General features: G+C 42.8%; 1 protein-coding gene across 1 annotated transcript in view; it reads left to right on the top strand.

The window, feature by feature from the left end:
- Nucleotides 1–350: 350 nt before the first annotated feature.
- Nucleotides 351–18,612, top strand: part of LOC126419071 (cell cycle checkpoint control protein RAD9A) — a 40,039-nt gene continuing 21,777 nt past the window's right edge. Inside the window, exons 1-3 of the mRNA XM_050086152.1 lie at nt 351–499; nt 2,023–2,228; nt 2,324–2,645. Coding sequence (XP_049942109.1) covers nt 466–499; nt 2,023–2,228; nt 2,324–2,645 — 562 coding nt within the window. The 5' untranslated portion in view covers nt 351–465. The remainder of the gene's footprint in view (nt 500–2,022; nt 2,229–2,323; nt 2,646–18,612) is intronic.

The raw sequence follows: 18,612 nt of genomic DNA on the forward strand, positions 1-18,612 counted from the left end.
TTTCGAATATAGCGGCATAAAACCAAATCTGATTAACAGCTGCCCATTGGCTAGCACATAATACCCTCCCATTGGCTGCGTCGAACTCGACACGGTAACGCATTACCAACATACGTGTAATATCATGAACAATCGCAGATCGTGGACAGAACTTTGTAACGTTTAGGGCGACAAAAAATACCATGTAAAAAAATTAGTCGTAACAAGCCTTAGTGGGAGATAAAGAGTCTATACACAGGTTTGTCTAGGGGAGGATAGAAGCAACTCTGAGTTTGTAAGTACCAGAGAGCATTGGTAGCATGGTTATACAAACATCGCTGGTAGACACTCAATTTGCAAATAATCTTTGGTAGTGGTAGGAGGTTAACATTTGTTTATGTTATGGGTATGGTGATATAGTATAAACAATGTGTGATAAGTGAACCAAAAAAATATGTAAATCATGTATGTCTATATTGTCACATTATGAAGTGTATCATCCCGGGCTTGAATGTGAAAGGTTTGCGATTTATTTATTTTATGCTAGAATTTAATATTTAGTTCCATTCCATGCAGTGCCTCAAACTGCATGAATAAACATCTTCTGCTCCTCCTCCACAATCCATATATTAAACAGCACTAATCGAGAGGGAATGTTAGAGTTGTACTGCCTTACGAACAGAATTGCTTCGTGCAATCAAGTGCAAGAACTTGTATGATATGATACCTCAGTCATTGAGTATATAACACACCCTGGTGTATTGCAAGTAACCTATCAATGCTGTCCCTAGCGTTTACATAAATTAGTTTTGTTGCACGCACGAGTCTTCGTAAATATTTATGTTGTATGACACTGTTTTTATAATTTGGTCATTATTTGTAATAATATTAGGTGGTAACTGTATACATGAATGTAACGAAACAAGAGGTAATAGAGTGACGATTTTGCACATATTAACAGCAAGCTTAAGGTGTGCAACACTAGGACCAAAAACAACTTCCACAACGAATTCCAGGAGATAATGTTAGTACAGTAATGAGTATCATACATTGATATACATGTATTCAGCAACCTACCAGAGCACATTAAATGTCATATAGATCACAGTTTGGAGTATGAGACGGAATTAATGAACTTTATATGGGGTGACTCCTCTTGCTCTAGTGAAGAATATCTACATAGAATCTCTGAATTTAATGTTTTAAGTTAATCTGCAGGCCTAATTAGTACTGTAATACTCCTTTACTATTACATTAAAGGAACGTATTTAACTTCTTTCCTCGTCTGAGAGAGCACTCTCCATGGGACTCGTGAAATGTGATTAATGATGTGTTACACAATCAGTGACTCCCACTAGCAGCTACTGATATTTAAGATACATTGCACATATATCAAAATTTGCAAATAATTACCTTTTTACCATTGGTAGCAGAAATGCACACCATAAATAATTTATTTGTTTTTGCAGCACAAACTTATGTAATAGCTACTAACATATACCTTTACAAGTACTTGTGATTCAGAAAAAAAATGATATAGAAGGTAGGGGAAACAAATGACTCCTGATTCCTGAAATGCCCATGCATTTCTCATCTGCATTTACTGACTCCAGTGTTTATTATCACTGGGCACCTGGGAAAATAAGTATAGTACAGAGTTGGCAGAAGTATCATTTTAGGATAGATTAAAATTATGATAAAAAATTCTTTTTTTACTCCACTTTCATATTTAAAAGTCATACCATTTTATGCCTTGAGATCTAAGTACTTACGTATATCGTTAATTCAGCCACACATAATGTTCCATTAATTCCATCATGAGTGAGAACTTTCTGGGGTATGGAAGAAGTCTAGCTGTACACTAACAGACAGACAGGAACTATGGACCAATTCCATGTTACATCTTGAACTGTTTTTAAATATTGAAATTGGTTATAAAATTGTAATTGGTGCTTTAATCAGATACAGGAGGTTAAAATGGAAAAACATATCAAGAGCTTTTTTGAAAAATAGACTGATATACATTTTTGTTTGTTTCTGCAGTACTGGCAAGAGCAATACAATCATTAGCAAAGATTGGGGATGAACTTTATGTAGAACCACAAAAAGATGGCATTGCTTTTAGGAGTGTGAATTCTGCCCGATCAGCATATGCTACATTTACATTTTCAAAGGCTTTCTGTTCCTATTACAAAAGGGAAACCAGCACTGATAATGAGGAAATAGTAAAATGTAAAATATCAATGAAGGTATGAGTTACTGCATTACAGTAGTTACGTATATGTTTTCTACAGCTTTACCTTTTATTTCACTCACTTTAGGCCTACTGTGTTTTATTTTGCAGTCTTGTGCTCCAATTATTCGTTCACCAGCAAATTTAGATAAACAAGTGGAAACATGTTTGATTCATCTTGAGCGTGATGGCACAAAATTAATTTTTGAACTACGCTGCCGTCACAATGTAGTGAAAACACACTATATGCCAATACTTGAATGTGAAACATTGCAAGCTGTTTATCCAGTGGATGATGTACCTAATAAGTTATTGCTGGAAGCCAAAATACTTGCTGATGCTGTGCATAACTTCCAGTTGACACAGGAGGAAATATCACTGTCAGTTACTTCAGGGAAGGCACTGTTGAAAAGCTATAATGATGAAGTGATAGGTATGTATTAGCATCATTGCATATTTAATTTAAAACCAGTAGCAGGGCATTTTGTACGTTTATATGTTGTTAGTTTTTGGATTCCATGCCATTACATGTCTTCGTTGCTTCTACCTCATTACAGTAGGTTTAAGTGACTGCTGATTTTTAAAATATCACTGTCAGTTACTTCAGGGAAGGCACTGTTGAAAAGCTATAATGATGAAGTGATAGGTATGTATTAGCATCATTGCATATTTAATTTAAAACCAGTAGCAGGGCATTTTGTACGTTTATATGTAGTTAGTTTTTGGATTCCATGCCATTACATGTCTTCGTTGTTTCTACCTCATTACAGTAGGTTTAAGTGACTGCTGATTTTTAAAATTATATATAATAGGAGTGTCAGAAGGGTACCAAGAAAACAAAAAACCACATAGCTGCAGACACGTCGCAACCCCATCTTGCGGCATGTCATCCGCTACGTGCTCCATGGGTGGCCCATTTCTTTTTGCCAAGTCCACTCTCACTGCTCTCACCCAGATTCGAGCCTTCATAGGAGTTCCCCCACACCATCATGCTGGACAATGGACCATGCTCCATAGCGGCAGATTTCAAACAATTCTGCACCTCCAGTTCAAGCACCAGTCTGCCATTTCAGCCCTCCTTTAAATGTCAAAGTGAAGCATGTGGTGCATACACTTAGCAGCAGGCACCACTACAGCTCCACTCATGCTGTTTCTCAGCACAGAAAAGGGACATAGCCTGGCAGACTCCTCCATGGGCAGCTGCCATGTACTCTCCTCCACCTCCTGACCCCACAGCCCATGGAACGTAGCTGTGCGGACATGCTTGTGTGGGGCAAAACATTCATAATGCCAACCACAGTGTTTGCTACCCATGGACTGTGCCTTTCGAGGTGGACACTGAGGCATTTGGAGTGCTGGCATGCCCATGTGCTCCATCCATGGCTACCATCTATACCATTGCTCCTGCTCAGTGCGTGGAAGCAGAGGCTTTTATGCCAGGCCTCAACCCGTGCCACTGTTTGCCCTCCCCCTCCATTGTCTCTGGCACTTCCAGCCCTATGCAACCATTCTGGGTGAGGGATCTGGTATCCTAATGTAGTGAGTCTGTAGACCCAACAGATGGCATGAGAATCAATGATGGGCGCTAGGTGGTGTGGCTGCATTTGCAGATGCCGCTGTCGGTGCCACTGAAGACATGCTGGCCTATCAGCAGCTACGGCTTTCCTTTAAAGCCAGCAACTTTGCAAGCAGTTGTGGTTTTTGAGTCGTTCCCAGTTTTGTCTGATTATTGTCACTATATTAGGGTCAGATCCACATCTGCCCCTGGAACTGTTTTGCAGTTTAAAATTGTGTTTAAATTCTCTGTCTTACCATTATGTTATCTATTTACAACCTCCCGATGTTGCATGTATAGTCGTGTGTCAAGGTTCTTAAAGCAAGCTTTTGCAATTGTAAATGTGACATTCCAGCCCGAGATGCTGAAGTTGGCAGTCACGTGTGCAGGAGCTGTACTTTCTTGTATGTATGAATGGTGTGTATCTCTCTTTTACTGATGAATGCAGTGACTGAAAGCTTTGTGTAAGAGTCTTTTAATTGTGTCTATCTGTAACTTCACGTGTCTTCTTTACGGTAATTAGCAATCTGTCTTTTTCTACAGTGTTGATATTCCTACCTGCGGTTTCGATTGTTTGTTAACTCTGTGCAATATTCTACCAGGAGAGTTCCACGTTAATTCCTTTCCTTAAGTCTATATTTTCGTACTATTTTTCCTTCTCATGCTTTTTGTACTGTTAAATTCCAGTTGTCCATCACAATTAATTTCTCATCTATCCAGAGAAACTGAACAATTTTTTTGTCTCATCAGACATGTTTTTTCAATATCTTTATCATCTTTGGAGCTAGCAGACAGACATACTTGTTCTGTTGTGTTGGAATTTAGCTTTGTATTAAACTTGGCTTGTTCACTATGCTGTTCGTAGTAGTCCACCCACAGTCATTTTTCTTATTTATTATCAGCCCTGTGCTCCAGTGTTTCCTCTGTCTGATTTTTTGTTGACAATCCTGTGCTCATATGGCCAAAAATCCTATTTTTCGTACGACCACACGTAACTATTTCATATTATATCCAACTTCAGACCATCCACTTTCTTTTTAAATTCTCTCCTACCTGCCTGGTTAAGTGAGCTAACATTCTGTGCACTTCTCCTAGAACACCACATTTGTATTTTCTGATGACAATAGCGTTCTGTGGAATCTCCCCCAGAATCTGTTTCATCTATGGAATGTTTTACCCAAGAGGATACCATCATTATTAAACCATACATTACTGCTGCATGTCATTGAGAAACTATAGGGCTGCAATTTCCCCGGTACGAGCCAACTTGCAGCACTGACATAGAAGCATGTTGGCTGATGTTGCTTGGGCAAATGAGTTGATCCTCAAGACTGTTATCCTTCCAGCTACTGAAAATGCTGCTGTTCCTGTCCAGAAACCATAAGTTAGTCTGGTCCCTCCACAGCTACACCTCCGACATGGCAGCACCTATGATATGGATGTCCCGTTGTTGAGGCGAGTATGCCACCCTATTACACTTAGGTCCACTGTTCATGGGGTGTTTGTTATTATATCATAGTACATACTGTGATCTAATGATTAATGGAAAATCTCATATAAAGATGTGAAACAGATACTAACAAAGACATAGAGGGGCTGGCCACTACTTACCTCAGCTCAGTACAGCCGATAGATACACAAAAAACAGAACCGAAAATTTACGTTCCTAGCTTTCAGAACAAATGTTCCTTCATCAGGGAGGAGAGAGGGGAAAGAAAGGGAAGAAGGGAAAGTGGATTCAGTTACTCACAACCCAGGTTATGAAGCAACAGGGACAGGAAAACAGGGAGGGTAGCAAGGATGGAGGCGTGGTTGTCAGAGGGAAGCCAAAGATATTCTACTGTAAGTACTGTGCCAGCTTCAAACCAAAGAGGATGCATACAGAAGTAAAGAGGTATATAGTATAAAGATAAACACAACTATGTAGGATGAAAAGATGCATGAATGGCTAAAGAGGAAAGGGAAAGAGGAGAAGACTGAAGAGAAAATGGGAGTGAGGTTGTTTGACATAGGTTCAGTCCAGGGGGATGGCGGGATGAAAGGATGTGTTGGAGTGCAAGTTCCCATCTCCGTAGTTCAGAGTGACTGGTGTTGGTTGGGAAAAGCCAAATGGCACATACAGTGTAGCAGGTTCCTAGGTCCCTAGAATTATGCTTGAGGGCATGCTCCGCTACTGGGTATTGGACATCTCCTAGGCGGACAGTTTGTCTGTGTCCGTTCATGCGCTCAGCCAGTTTAGTTGTTGTCATACCGATGTAAAAGGCTGTGCAGTGCACGCATGTCAGCTGATAAATGACATGTGTAGTTTCACACGTGGCCCTGCCTTGAATTGTGTATATTTTACCAGTAGCGGGGCTGGAGTAGGTGGTTGTGGGGGGATGCATGGGGCAGGTTTTGCAGCGGGGTCGGTTACAGGAGAAACTGCTGGGTAGAGAAGGTAGTCTGGGAATATTGTAGGGTTTCACAAGGATGTTACGGAGGTTAGGGGGGCAACGAAAGGCAAATCTGGGTGGTGTGTGGAGAATTTTGTCAAGGGATGATCTCATTTCAGGGGTTGACTTGAGAAAGTCATATCCCTGGCGGAGTAATTTATTGATGTATTCGAGGCCAGGATAATATTGGATGACAAGGGGGATGCTTCTGTGTGGTCGGGGGGTAGGAACATTGTTGTTGGACGGGGAGGAATGTATTGTTCGGGAGATCTGTTTGTGGACAAGGTCTGCAGGATAGTTGCGGGAGAGGAAAGCACTGGTCAGGTTATTGGTGTAATTGTTGAGGGATTCGTCACTGGAGCAGATACGTTTGCCACGAATACCTAGGCTGTAGGGAAGGGAGCGTTTGATGTGGAATGGATGGTAGCTATCAAAGTGAAGGTACTGTTGTTTGTTTGTGGGTTTGATATGGACAGAGGTATGGATGTGAGCTTCAACAAGATGAAGTTCAACATCCAGGAAGGTGGCTTGGATTTTGGAGAAGGACCAGGTGAAATTCAGATTTGAAAATGAATTGTGGTTATAGAGGAAATTGAGGAGTGTTTCTTCACCATGAGTCCAACCACAAAGACGTCATCTATAAACCTATACCAGGCCAGGGGAAGCAGCTGTTGGGTCTTCAGGAAAGCCTCCTCCATGTGGCCCATGAAGAGGTTGGCATAGGACGGAGCCATCCTGGTTCCCATGGCCGTTCCCCTGATTTGTTTGTAGGTCTGGCCTTCAAAAGTGAAGTAATTATGGGTGAGGATGAAGTTGGTAAGTGTGATAAGGAACGAGGTTTTTGGAAGATCTTCGGGTGGGCGTTGGGAGAGGTAGTGCTCAAGGGCAGAGAGACCATGGGTATGTGGGATGTTTGTGTAAAGGGATGTAGCATCTATGGTGACAAGAAAGGTCAGATCCATTCCCACTCCTCTCCCACCTGAAACCTTTTCAAATCTGAATTTCATGTGGTCCTTCTCCAAAACCCAAGCCACCTTCCTGGATGTTGACCTTCATCTTGTTGAAGCTCACATCCACACCTCTGTCCATATCAAACCCACAAACAAACAACAGTACCTTCACTTTGATAGCTGCCATCCATTCCACATCAAACGCTCCCTTCTCTACAGCCTAGGTATTTGTGGCAAACGTATTTGCTCCAGTGACGAATCCCTCAACAATTGCACCAATAACCTTACCAGTGCTTTTCTCTCCCGCAACTATCCTGCAGACCTTGTCCACAAACAGATCTCTCGAGCAATACATTCCTCCCCGTCCAACAACAATGTTCCTACCCCCAGACCACACAGAAGCATCCCCCTTGTCACCCAATATTATCCTGGCCTCGAATACATCAATAAATTACTCCGCCAGGGATATGACTTTCTCAAGTCAACCCCTGAAATGAGATCATCCCTTGACAAAATTCTTCCCACACCACCCAGATTTGCCTTTCGTCGCCCCCCTAACCTCCGTAACATCCTTGTTAAACCCCACAATATTCCCAGACTACCTTCTCTACCCAGCGGTTTCTACCCCTGTAACCGACCCCGCTGCAAAACCTGCCCCATGCATCCCCCCACAACCACCTACTCCAGCCCCGCTACTGGTAAAACATACACAATTCAAGGCCGGGCCACGTGTGAAACTAAACATGTCATTTATCAGCTGACATGCGTGCACTGCGCAGCCTTTTACATCGGTATGACAACAACTAAACTGGCTGAGCGCATGAACGGACACAGACAAACTGTCCGCCTAGGAGATGTCCAATACCCAGAACAGAGCATGCCCTCCAGCATAATTCTAGGGACCTAGGAACCTGCTACACCGTATGTGCCATTTGGCTTCTCCCACCTAACACCAGTCCCTCTGAACTGCGGAGATGGGAACTTGCACTCCAACACACCTTTCATCCCACCATCCCCCTGGACTGAACCTACGTTAAACAACCTCACTCCCATTTACTCTTCAATCTTCTCCTCTTTCCCTTTCCTCTTTAGCCATTCACGCATCTTTTCATCCTACATAGTTGTATTTATCTTTATACTATATACCTCTTTACTTCTATATGCATCCTCTTTGGTTTGAAGCTGGCACAGTAGTTACAGTAGAATATCTTTGGCTTCCCTCTGACAACCATGCCTCCATCCTTGCTACCCTCCTTGTTTTCCTGTCCCTCTTGCTTCATAACCTGGGTTGTGAGTAACTGAATTCACTTTCCCTTCTTCCCTTTCTTTCCCCTCTCTCCTCCGTGATGAAGGAACATTTGTTCTGAAAGCTAGGAACGTAAATTTTCGGTTCTATTTTTTGTGTATCTATTGGCTGTACTGAGCTGAGGTAAGTACTGGCCAGCCCCTCTATCTCTTTGATAGTACATACTGTGTATGTTAATGTTACCACATTCATTAGACTTCATGTAAAAAATTCAGGATTGAAAATGGAGTCAGCTGAAGAGAACCTAATAAGTGGAAGCCTAAAATTAGTCCTGAAAATCAATTATAATAAGACTAAAATAATGTTGATCAACATTAAAATTAATTCGTTGAACCAGTTGATGGCTTTTCTATTTAGTGTAGTTTAAAACAACAGCAAGATGACAGCAAAAGAAGTAAATAGAAGAGTAAAAACAACTTGGAGTATATGTTGTATATTAAGAGGAGTATTCAGACGTAAACTTCTGATACACCTGGAGTGTGCAGTTTACAATAAGTGTACAGTGCCAATTTTAATTAATGGCAGTGTAGCATGAGCTTTCAGTGTGCAAATCTTGGCCTTCAAGAGATAAGCAAATATTGAGGCAGACATGTAAATAAAAGTTGGATAGACAATGTTAGAAAAAATGCAGAAGCAAAAGTGATGAGTATTACATAAGACTGTAATATGTAGAAAGGTGCAGAGCGTGCCTCTATCCAGCAGTGATAACAAAGGGCTGAGAGTACTGATTATGATAAAACTGACAATAATGTGAACATATTCATTGTAACTAGAAAATATATTAGCTGATTATTAATGAAGTCTTATTGCTTTAGAGTATAATTCTTTTATCATAGGGTGTTATTGCACCAACATTCTTAAAAATCTGTAAGTATCCACTCTGTTGCTTGTTGTTTACAACTTGAATTGTCAGTTTTCTGAAAACTTAAAACATAGATATTTGTTTATGTTGCAGTATTTAGCATATGTAGGATGTGTCAAGACTAATTAATTCATTATTTGCATCAGGTATCTGAACATAATAACTATATAATATGTGCCTACCTCACTCCCTTCATTATTTATTAAAATGAGGGCTTTACATTATCATGGCCATAATAATTTACAGATTAGTCACTAAATGCTGATAAGGTTTGCTAGTGAAGGAAATTTTTGTATAATAATCCGCCAATGTGTCTGTTGGTTGGAACATAATTTGTAAGTATATTTTTAAGCTGTTTACAACCAATGCTGGCCAAATATATTTTACTTTCAACAATGTAGGAGAAGACATACTGCCATTGGCCATAAAGGAGACATGTTAAGTTGAAGACAGGCACAATTAAAAGACACTTACATAAAGATTTCGGCCACAGCCTTCATCAGTAAAAGAAGGAAACACATCATTCATGCACACAAGCAAGCACACCTCATGCACGCATGAATGCCAAATACATCATCTCGGGCCAGAATGCAACTATCACATGGGATGCAAGTAGCAATCTGGAGGAGAAGGGGAAGGGATAGTAGTGCACGGGTAGGTAGAGAGATGAACATTGTCTGGTGGAATCTACAGATTTTCCCAGCAGTACTGCATCAACTGAGCAAGAGACTGAAAGTTACTTTGTAATGAGTTCAAGGAACCTGTGGCAGGATAAACTGAATTTCAAAATATGATTTTCAGAAGGAAAAAAATTCTTGGTTAACACTGTGTGTAGTGGATTCTGTATAAATGTAATATTACATCTCCCTTATGTGCAACTTTCTAAATAATGAATTTTATTGTGGTAATGAATTGAGGCTAATATACTTGCACTGGGGATGTAATGTAAACAGCAGTGGGGAAATTGAGATTTTCATTTTTAAGTATCTTAGAAAGGAAACTAAATTAAGAATATAGTTCAGGGAATGTTGGAAAAAGTGTGAATTTTAATAAATGGTCACAAGAGAGCTAGATGTATGTATGATCTACTATGCACCCGTCTAAGTACACAAGAGGAGTTCATTCAGTATATATTATGAGTGGGTGTTTTCCTAGTGATCCGTACTCCATCCAAACAGGCCTCTGTAGGTCCAGTGATACCAAGCGACCGCCATGTCATCCCCAGCCAATAGGCATCACTGGATGCAGCTATGGAGGGGCATGTCAGTTTTCATGACTGGAGCCGCTACTTCTTAGTCAAGTAGCTCCTCAATTGACCTCACAAGTGCTGAGTGCACATCACTAACAAACAGCATTCAACAGTCCATATGGTCACTCTTTCAAGTCCTAGCCAGTGTTTAAATTTGGCAATCTGAGAGGAACTGGTGTTACCACTGTGGCAAGGCTGTTGAATCATCCTGCTGGACTACTCCATAAATACATATTTTGTTTACAAAGTGAAGATGTAGAGCTATGGATAGCCTAATAAAAGTCATCTACCACAGTGTCCACATTAGTCTCTGGCGACTGATGCTTTACAATTCGATATTGACTTCTACGAAGTAGTTGTCCTCATTTGCACTTTGTGATTCTGATATGCATAATGCCAGCATCACTGCAGAAACTTCCAAAAAGTGCAGCTATCAAATTTCAGCATAGCAATCACCTTCAAATATGGGACAGACTGCTCAGAGTCAGTTACACTATCAAATCAGATAGTATAGGTGTTAGCAATGGTGCCATGATCATGGAGAGCTGTCACATTTGAATCTAACTGCCACCTTCAGCTAAGATAGGTATCTGTCACTGAACTTTTTGCAGAGCTTCTGAATTGTTTGCTTCATTTCTGTCCGATGATTAGAACAAAGAAATAAAAGACAACATAATGTGGAGCAAATGGTGTTAAACAATTGCTGCCCCAGTAATCAATACAAAACATTTTGCCAACAATTTTGTGCTACCACCCACTTGTATTGGAGCTGTAATCCAATGTACATTGAACATAGAAGTTGTCCTAAGAGCACAAGAGCCATGATAAACAAACATCCTGCCGTATGATAAAAATTTTGTGAAGCACCACTGCCAGTGATGTCATCATGGACACACAGTTAAGTCCATTTTGATCAGGGGAATAAACTGCTTCTATCCATGAAGATGAAATAATCCAGAATTACACTGAGCTGCATAAGGCTAAGATGGAAAACCGAAGCCAAAATGGACAAATTGGTATTTGAATGGGACTGTAATGCCTTCCAAACATAAATTAAATGAGTAAAAGATGGTATTCTTTTTAGGGCTGCAGCTATTTTGTCAGAGGAATAAAGAAATGAATCTATATGTTCAAAATTATTTTCCATTCCTTACAAACAAATATGAGAACTACCATACTCACAGTGTTCCTCCTCATCCACTCTTCATAGCAGCTAAACCCTAACTTGGTGACCTTTTCAACTTGCCACATCCCCAAAACTCTCATAACGCTATTGCTAACATTTCCACCAAAACCCTCACCTCCACAGAAGTTTCAGTCCTACCCAAAGGCCTCACCTTGAGTCCTACATCCAAATTTAACCCTGCTGGACTTGTCAAAGACCTATTCTTCTTCTCCTGATCCCTGCAATGAAAGCATTTCTTTGCACACCAATGCCTCCAACCAAAACCACCCTAATTGCAACACTGAATCCCACATCTTCCAGTTCATACCACAGTCCACTTTCTAACCATAATACTCTCCTCCTCCGCCCCCCCTGTCCCCCCCCCCCCCCCCCCACCTAACTACTCACAGGTCACTTTTTGGGAAGTCTTTTAGCTCCAACTTAGCTTCACCATCCTTCCCCAGGTCCCTTTCTCAGAACACCAACCTTTCAGTAGAAGAAAGAATAGCCATACAGAACCTCAAAGCAAATTGTGACCTAATCATCCTGCCTGCAGACGAAGTTTCCACCACTGTTGTTATGAATCACAGAGACTACCTTGCAGAAAGCTTCCGCCAACTGTCTGACTCCACCCATAAACTCTGCCAGAGTGAGCCCATCGTAGAAGTCCAACACAACCTCCAATCCCTGCGTAAAGCTTTCCCAGAATCTCTCCTCTGAATCCATTTCCCTGCTCACCCCTGTGATACCCAGAACACCCACCTTCTTCATGCTCCCCAAAATTCCCAATCCCAACAATCCTGGATGCTACATTGTGGCTCTACTGAAAGAATTTCGGTCCTCATTAACCAACACCACCAACCAATTGCCCAGAATCAAGCCTCCCGTGTCAAAGACAACAACCACTTCCTTCATCGACTCTTTCCATTTCCAGTTTCTTGTCCCCTACCCAACTTATTTTCTTCTCATTTGTGTTCAGTATTCACCATTATCCCATACAGCCCTCAAAGGCAGTTTCCCTTTGGCTTATGGTTGTGGAGGGAAACAATCCACGTGGGAAAAATATATCTAAAGACAAAGATGATGTGACTTACCAAACGAAAGCGCTGGCAGGTCGATAGACACACAAACATACACACAAAATTCAAGCTTTCGCAACCCACAGTTGCTTCGTCAGGAAAGAGGGAAGGAGAGGGAAAGATGAAAGGGTGTGGGTTTTAAGGGAGAGGGTAAGGAGTCATTCCAATCCCGGGAGCGGAAAGACTTACCTTAGGGGGAAAAAAGGACAGGTATACACTCGCGCACACACACACATATCCATCCACACATATACAGACACAAGCAGACATTTGTAAAGGCAAAGAGTTTGGGCAGAGATGTCAGTCGAGGTGGAAGTACAAAGGCAAAGATGTTGTTGAATGACAGGTGAGGAATGAGTGGCGGCAACTTGAAATTAGCGGAGGTTGAGGCCTGGCGGGTAACGAGAAGAGAGGATATACTGAAGGGCAAGTTCCCCTCTCCGGAGTTCCGACAGGTTGGTGTTAGTGGGAAGTATCCAGATAACCTGGACGGTGTAACACTGTGCCAAGATGTGCTGGCCGTGCACCAAGGCATGTTTAGCCACAGGGTGATCCTCATTACCAACAAACACTGTCTACCTGTGTCCATTCATGCGAATGGACAGTTTGTTGCTGGTCATTCCCACATAGCAAGATTCACAGTGTATACAGGTCAGTTGGTAAATCACATGGGTGCTTTCACACGTGGCTCTGCCTTTGATCGTGTACACCTTCCGGGTTACAGGACTGGAGTAGGTGGTGGTGGGAGGGTGCATGGGACAGGTTTTACTCCGGGGGCGGTTACAAGGGTAGGAGCCAGAGGGTAGGGAAGGTGGTTTGGGGATTTCATAGCGATGAACTAAGAGGTTACAAAGGTTAGGTGGATGGCGGAAAGACACTCTTGGTGGAGTGGGGAGAATTTCATGAAGGATGGATCTCATTTCAGGGCAGGATTTGAGGAAGTCGTATCCCTGCTGGAGAGCCACATTCAGAGTCTGATCCAGTCCCGGAAAGTATCCTGTCACAAGTGGGGCACTTTTGTGGTTCTTCTGTGGGAGGTTCTGGGCTTGAGGGGATGAGGAAGTGGCTCTGGTTATTTGCTTCTGTACCAGGTCGGGAGGGTAGTTGCGGGATGCGAAAGCTGTTTTCAGATTGTTGGTGTAACGGTTCAGGGATTCCGGACTGGAGCAGATTCGTTTGCCACAAAGACCTAGGCTGTAGGGAAGGGACCGTTTGATGTGGAATGGGTGGCAGCTGTCATAATGGAGGTACTGTTGCTTGTTGGTGGGTTTGATGTGGACGGACGTGTGAAGCTGGCCATTGGACAGATGGAGGTCAACGTCAAGGAAAGTGGCATGGGATTTGGAGTAGGACCAGGTGAATCTGATGGAACCAAAGGAGTTGAGGTTGGAGAGGAAATTCTGGAGTTCTTTTTCACTGTGAGTCCAGATCATGAAGATGTCATCAATAAATCTGTACCAAACTTTGGGTTGGCAGGCCTGGGTAACCAAGAAGGCTTCCTCCAAGCGACCCATGAATAGGTTGGCGTACGAGGGGGCCATCCTGGTACCCATGGCTGTTCCCTTTCATCGGTGGTATGTCTGGCCTTCAAAAGTGAAGAAGTTGTGGGTCAGGATGAAGCTGGCTAAGGTAACGAGGAAAGAGGTTTTAGGTAGGATGGCAGGTGATCGGTGTGAAAGGAAGTGCTCCATCGCAGCGAGGCCCTGGACGTGCAGAATATTTGTGTATAAGGAAGTGGCATCAATGGTTACAAGGATTCCTTGAAGCTAATCCTACTCCCAACATCACCACTGCTGAAGCCCAGGCTATCCGTGATCTGAAGGCTGACCGATCCATCGTCATTCTTCCGGCAGACAGGGGTTCCACGACCGTGGTACTTGATCGTCGGGAGTATGTGGCTGAGGGACTGCGTCAGCTTTCAGACAACACCACGTACAAAGTTTGCCAAGGTAATCCCATTCCTGATGTCCAGGTGGAGCTTCAAGGAATCCTCAGAACCTTAGGCCCCCTGCAAAACCTTTCATCTGACTCCATCAACCTCCTGACCCCACTGACACCCTGCACCCCTACCTTCTACCTTCTTCCTAAAATTCACAAACCCAATCATCCCGGCCACCCCATTGTAGCTGGTTACCAAGCCCCCACAGAACGTATCTCTGCCTATGTAGATCAATACCTTCAACCCATTACATGAAGTCTCCCATCCTTCATCAAAGACACCAACCACTTTCTCAAACACCTGGAATCCTTATCCAATCTGTTACGCCAGGAAACCATCCTTGTAACCATTGATGCCACTTCCTTATACACAAATATTCCGCACGTCCAGGGCCTCGCTGCGATGGAGCAATTCCTTTCACGCCGATCACCTGCCACCCTACCTAAAACCTCTTTCCTCGTTACCTTAGCCAGCTGCATCCTGACCCACACCTTCTTCACTTTCGAAGGCCAGACATACCACCGATGAAAGGGAACAGCCATGGGTACCAGGATGGCCCCCTCGTACGCCAACCTATTCATGGGTCGCTTGGAGGAAGCCTTCTTGGTTACCCAGGCCTGCCAACCCAAAGTTTGGTACAGATTTATTGATGACATCTTCATGATCTGGACTCACAGTGAAAAAGAACTCCAGAATTTCCTCTCCAACCTCAACTCCTTTGGTTCCATCAGCTTCACCTGGTCCTACTCCAAATCCCATGCCACTTTCCTTGACGTTGACCTCCATCTGTCCAATGGCCAGCTTCACACGTCCGTCCACATCAAACCCACCAACAAGCAACAGTACCTCCATTATGACAGCTGCCACCCACTCCACATCAAACGGTCCCTTCCCTACAGCCTAGGTCTTTGTGGCAAACGAATCTGCTCCAGTCCGGAATCCCTGAACCGTTACACCAACAATCTGAAAACAGCTTTCGCATCCCGCAACTACTCTCCCGACCTGGTACAGAAGCAAATAACCAGAGCCACTTCCTCATCCCCTCAAGCCCAGAACCTCCCACAGAAGAACCACAAAAGTGCCCCACTTGTGACAGGATACTTTCTGGGACTGGATCAGACTCTGAATGTGGCTCTCCAGCAGGGATACGACTTCCTCAAATCCTGCCCTGAAGTGAGATTCATCCTTCATGAAATCCTCCCCACTCCACAGAGAGTGTCTTTCCGCCATCCACCTAACCTTTGTAACCTCTTAGTTCATCCCTATGAAATCCCCAAACCACCTTCCCTACCCTCTGGCTCCTACCCTTGTAACCGCCCCCGGAGTAAAACCTGTCCCATGCACCCTCCCACCACCACCTACTCCAGTCCTGTAACCCGGAAGGTGTACACGATCAAAGGCAGAGCCACGTGTGAAAGCACCCATGTGATTTACCAACTGACCTGTCTACACTGTGAATCTTGCTATGTGGGAATGACCAGCAACAAACTGTCCATTCGCATGAATGGACACAGGTAGACAATGTTTGTTGGTAATGAGGATCACCCTGTGGCTAAACATGCCTTGGTGCACGGCCAGCACATCTTGGCACAGTGTTACACCGTCCATGTTATCTGGATACTTCCCACTAACACCAACCTGTCAGAACTCCGGAGAGGGGAACTTGCCCTTCAGTATATCCTCTCTTCTCATTACCCGCCAGGCCTCAACCTCCGCTAATTTCAAGTTGCAGCCACTCATTCCTCACCTGTCATTCAACAACATCTTTGCCTTTGTACTTCCGCCTCGACTGACATCTCTGCCCAAACTCTTTGCCTTTACAAATGTCTGCTTGTGTCTGTATATGTGTGGATGGATATGTGTGTGTGTGCGAGTCTATACCTGTCCTTTTCCCCCCTAAGGTAAGTCTTTCTGCTCCCGGGATTGGAATGACTCCTTACCCTCTCCCTTAAAACCCACACCCTTTCATCTTTCCCTCTCCTTCCCTCTTTCCTGACGAAGCAACCGTGGGTTGCGAAAGCTTGAATTTTGTGTGTATGTTTGTGTTTGTTTGTGTGTCTATCGACCTGCCAGCGCTTTCGTTTGGTAAGTCACATCATCTTTGTTTTATATATATATATATATATATATATATATATATATACTCTTTTTTTAGAATGCAGTTTCAGGGTGGGAGTGGAGGTACTGAAATATTGAAACTTTTAATTCAGTGATGATGTTTGTGTGGAGAACTCGGTTAGAGCAATGGCTATGAAAGGACATACTTTCTGAAGGTATTTGTCTGGAACGGAGCCCTGTGTGGAAGTGAATTGTGGACGATAAGCGGATAAGCGGTTCAGACAAGAAGAGAATAGAAGCTTTTGAAATGTGGTGCCTCAGAACAGTGCTTAAGGCTGGATGTGTAGATCGAATAACTAATGAGGGGGCACTGAGCCAATTTGGGAAAAAAGAAATATATGGCACAACTGGACTTAAAGAATGGATTGGTTGGTAAGACTCATCCTGAGTCATGCATGAAGAATTGGTGGTAAGGTGGGGGTAAAAATTATAGACAGAGACCTAGACAAGAATACAGTAGGCAGATTTAAATGAATTTAGGTTGTGGTTGGCAGAGTAAATAACAATTCAGGCAGGCTACGAAAAAAATCTTACTTTTATAGTCTCACAAGAAGAGGTCCCCAGTGGTGGGACTGACTTTTTGAAACCAAATATACAGTGATGTAGATTGAGATCACAGATATCACACCCTGCACCCATTCACACTGGTGGGCCCATGTTTGCGAGTCATTGACAAAAGAAACTTCAAAATTTTGCGTGATTCTAAACAATATTTTAAAAAATCAAATTACATAGTCTGGTTGCACGGTGTAATGGATAGGTTAATAGCTTCACTTGGAGGAGGTTGTGGGTTTGAATCTTGAATTTTTGAATCTTAATTGAAATGACTTTGATAATTATTTTGGAAGTATTTCCAAAATGAGTAAATTTATAAACTGTCCACATGCCGCATGGGTAAAGTATAATGTGCATGGCAAAATGGCGCTACCCAAAACTGGCAGTGAGGCAGCTGTGGTGTACCATGGACTTTAGATGACAGGCATGAACAATGGCTGCAAAAGTGTGTGTGAACAAGTAGTTGTACAACTGTTGAACAACTGACCACCCTGATGAACTAAGGGGCTACCAACAGTGTTTCTCAACCATCATTCAGCGAATATTGCTGCATATGGGCCCCTGCAGCAGGCACATGGTTAATGCACCCAAACTAACTGCTGTTCATTGGTGACAAAGGCTGAAATTTTCAAGCCAGCACCACCACTGGACATCCACTAAGTGGCGACAGCTATCCTTTTCAGATGAATCATGTTCTATATCCATTGAACAATAACTGTTGGCTTGTATGTTGTGAAATGCCTGAAAGCATACGCCCTGTAGCAATCATCAGAAAGGTCTAGGCCAGAGGAGGAAGCATTATGATCTGGGGAATGTTTTCATGGCTTTCATTGGGTAATCTTGTCATTCTGGAAGGCAAATGGATCAACACAAGTATGCATCTATCCTTGGGGACCATATTCAGGCTTGTGAGAGGTGATCACTGGACATATACATCGTGGACAAAACAAGAAATGTGACGTCTGTAAAAGGGGTGTTCAGTAGACCAGATACCTATTATAGTTATCCTGTAAAAGCTCAAGTTCAAATACCATGTCATTTTATCTGGAAGATAAGTGGGACTGTCCTCACCAAAGTTCCAACAAAAACGACACTGTAACTATAAAAAATAAAGGAGGAAAATTGGTGAAAGCGAAAAGATAAATAACTGGCAGTGTTAAAGAAACTTTTGCCATATACAAGAAGGAATA

This window comes from Schistocerca serialis, chromosome 9 (assembly GCF_023864345.2).
Source record: "Schistocerca serialis cubense isolate TAMUIC-IGC-003099 chromosome 9, iqSchSeri2.2, whole genome shotgun sequence".
NCBI lineage: Eukaryota > Metazoa > Arthropoda > Insecta > Orthoptera > Acrididae > Schistocerca > Schistocerca serialis.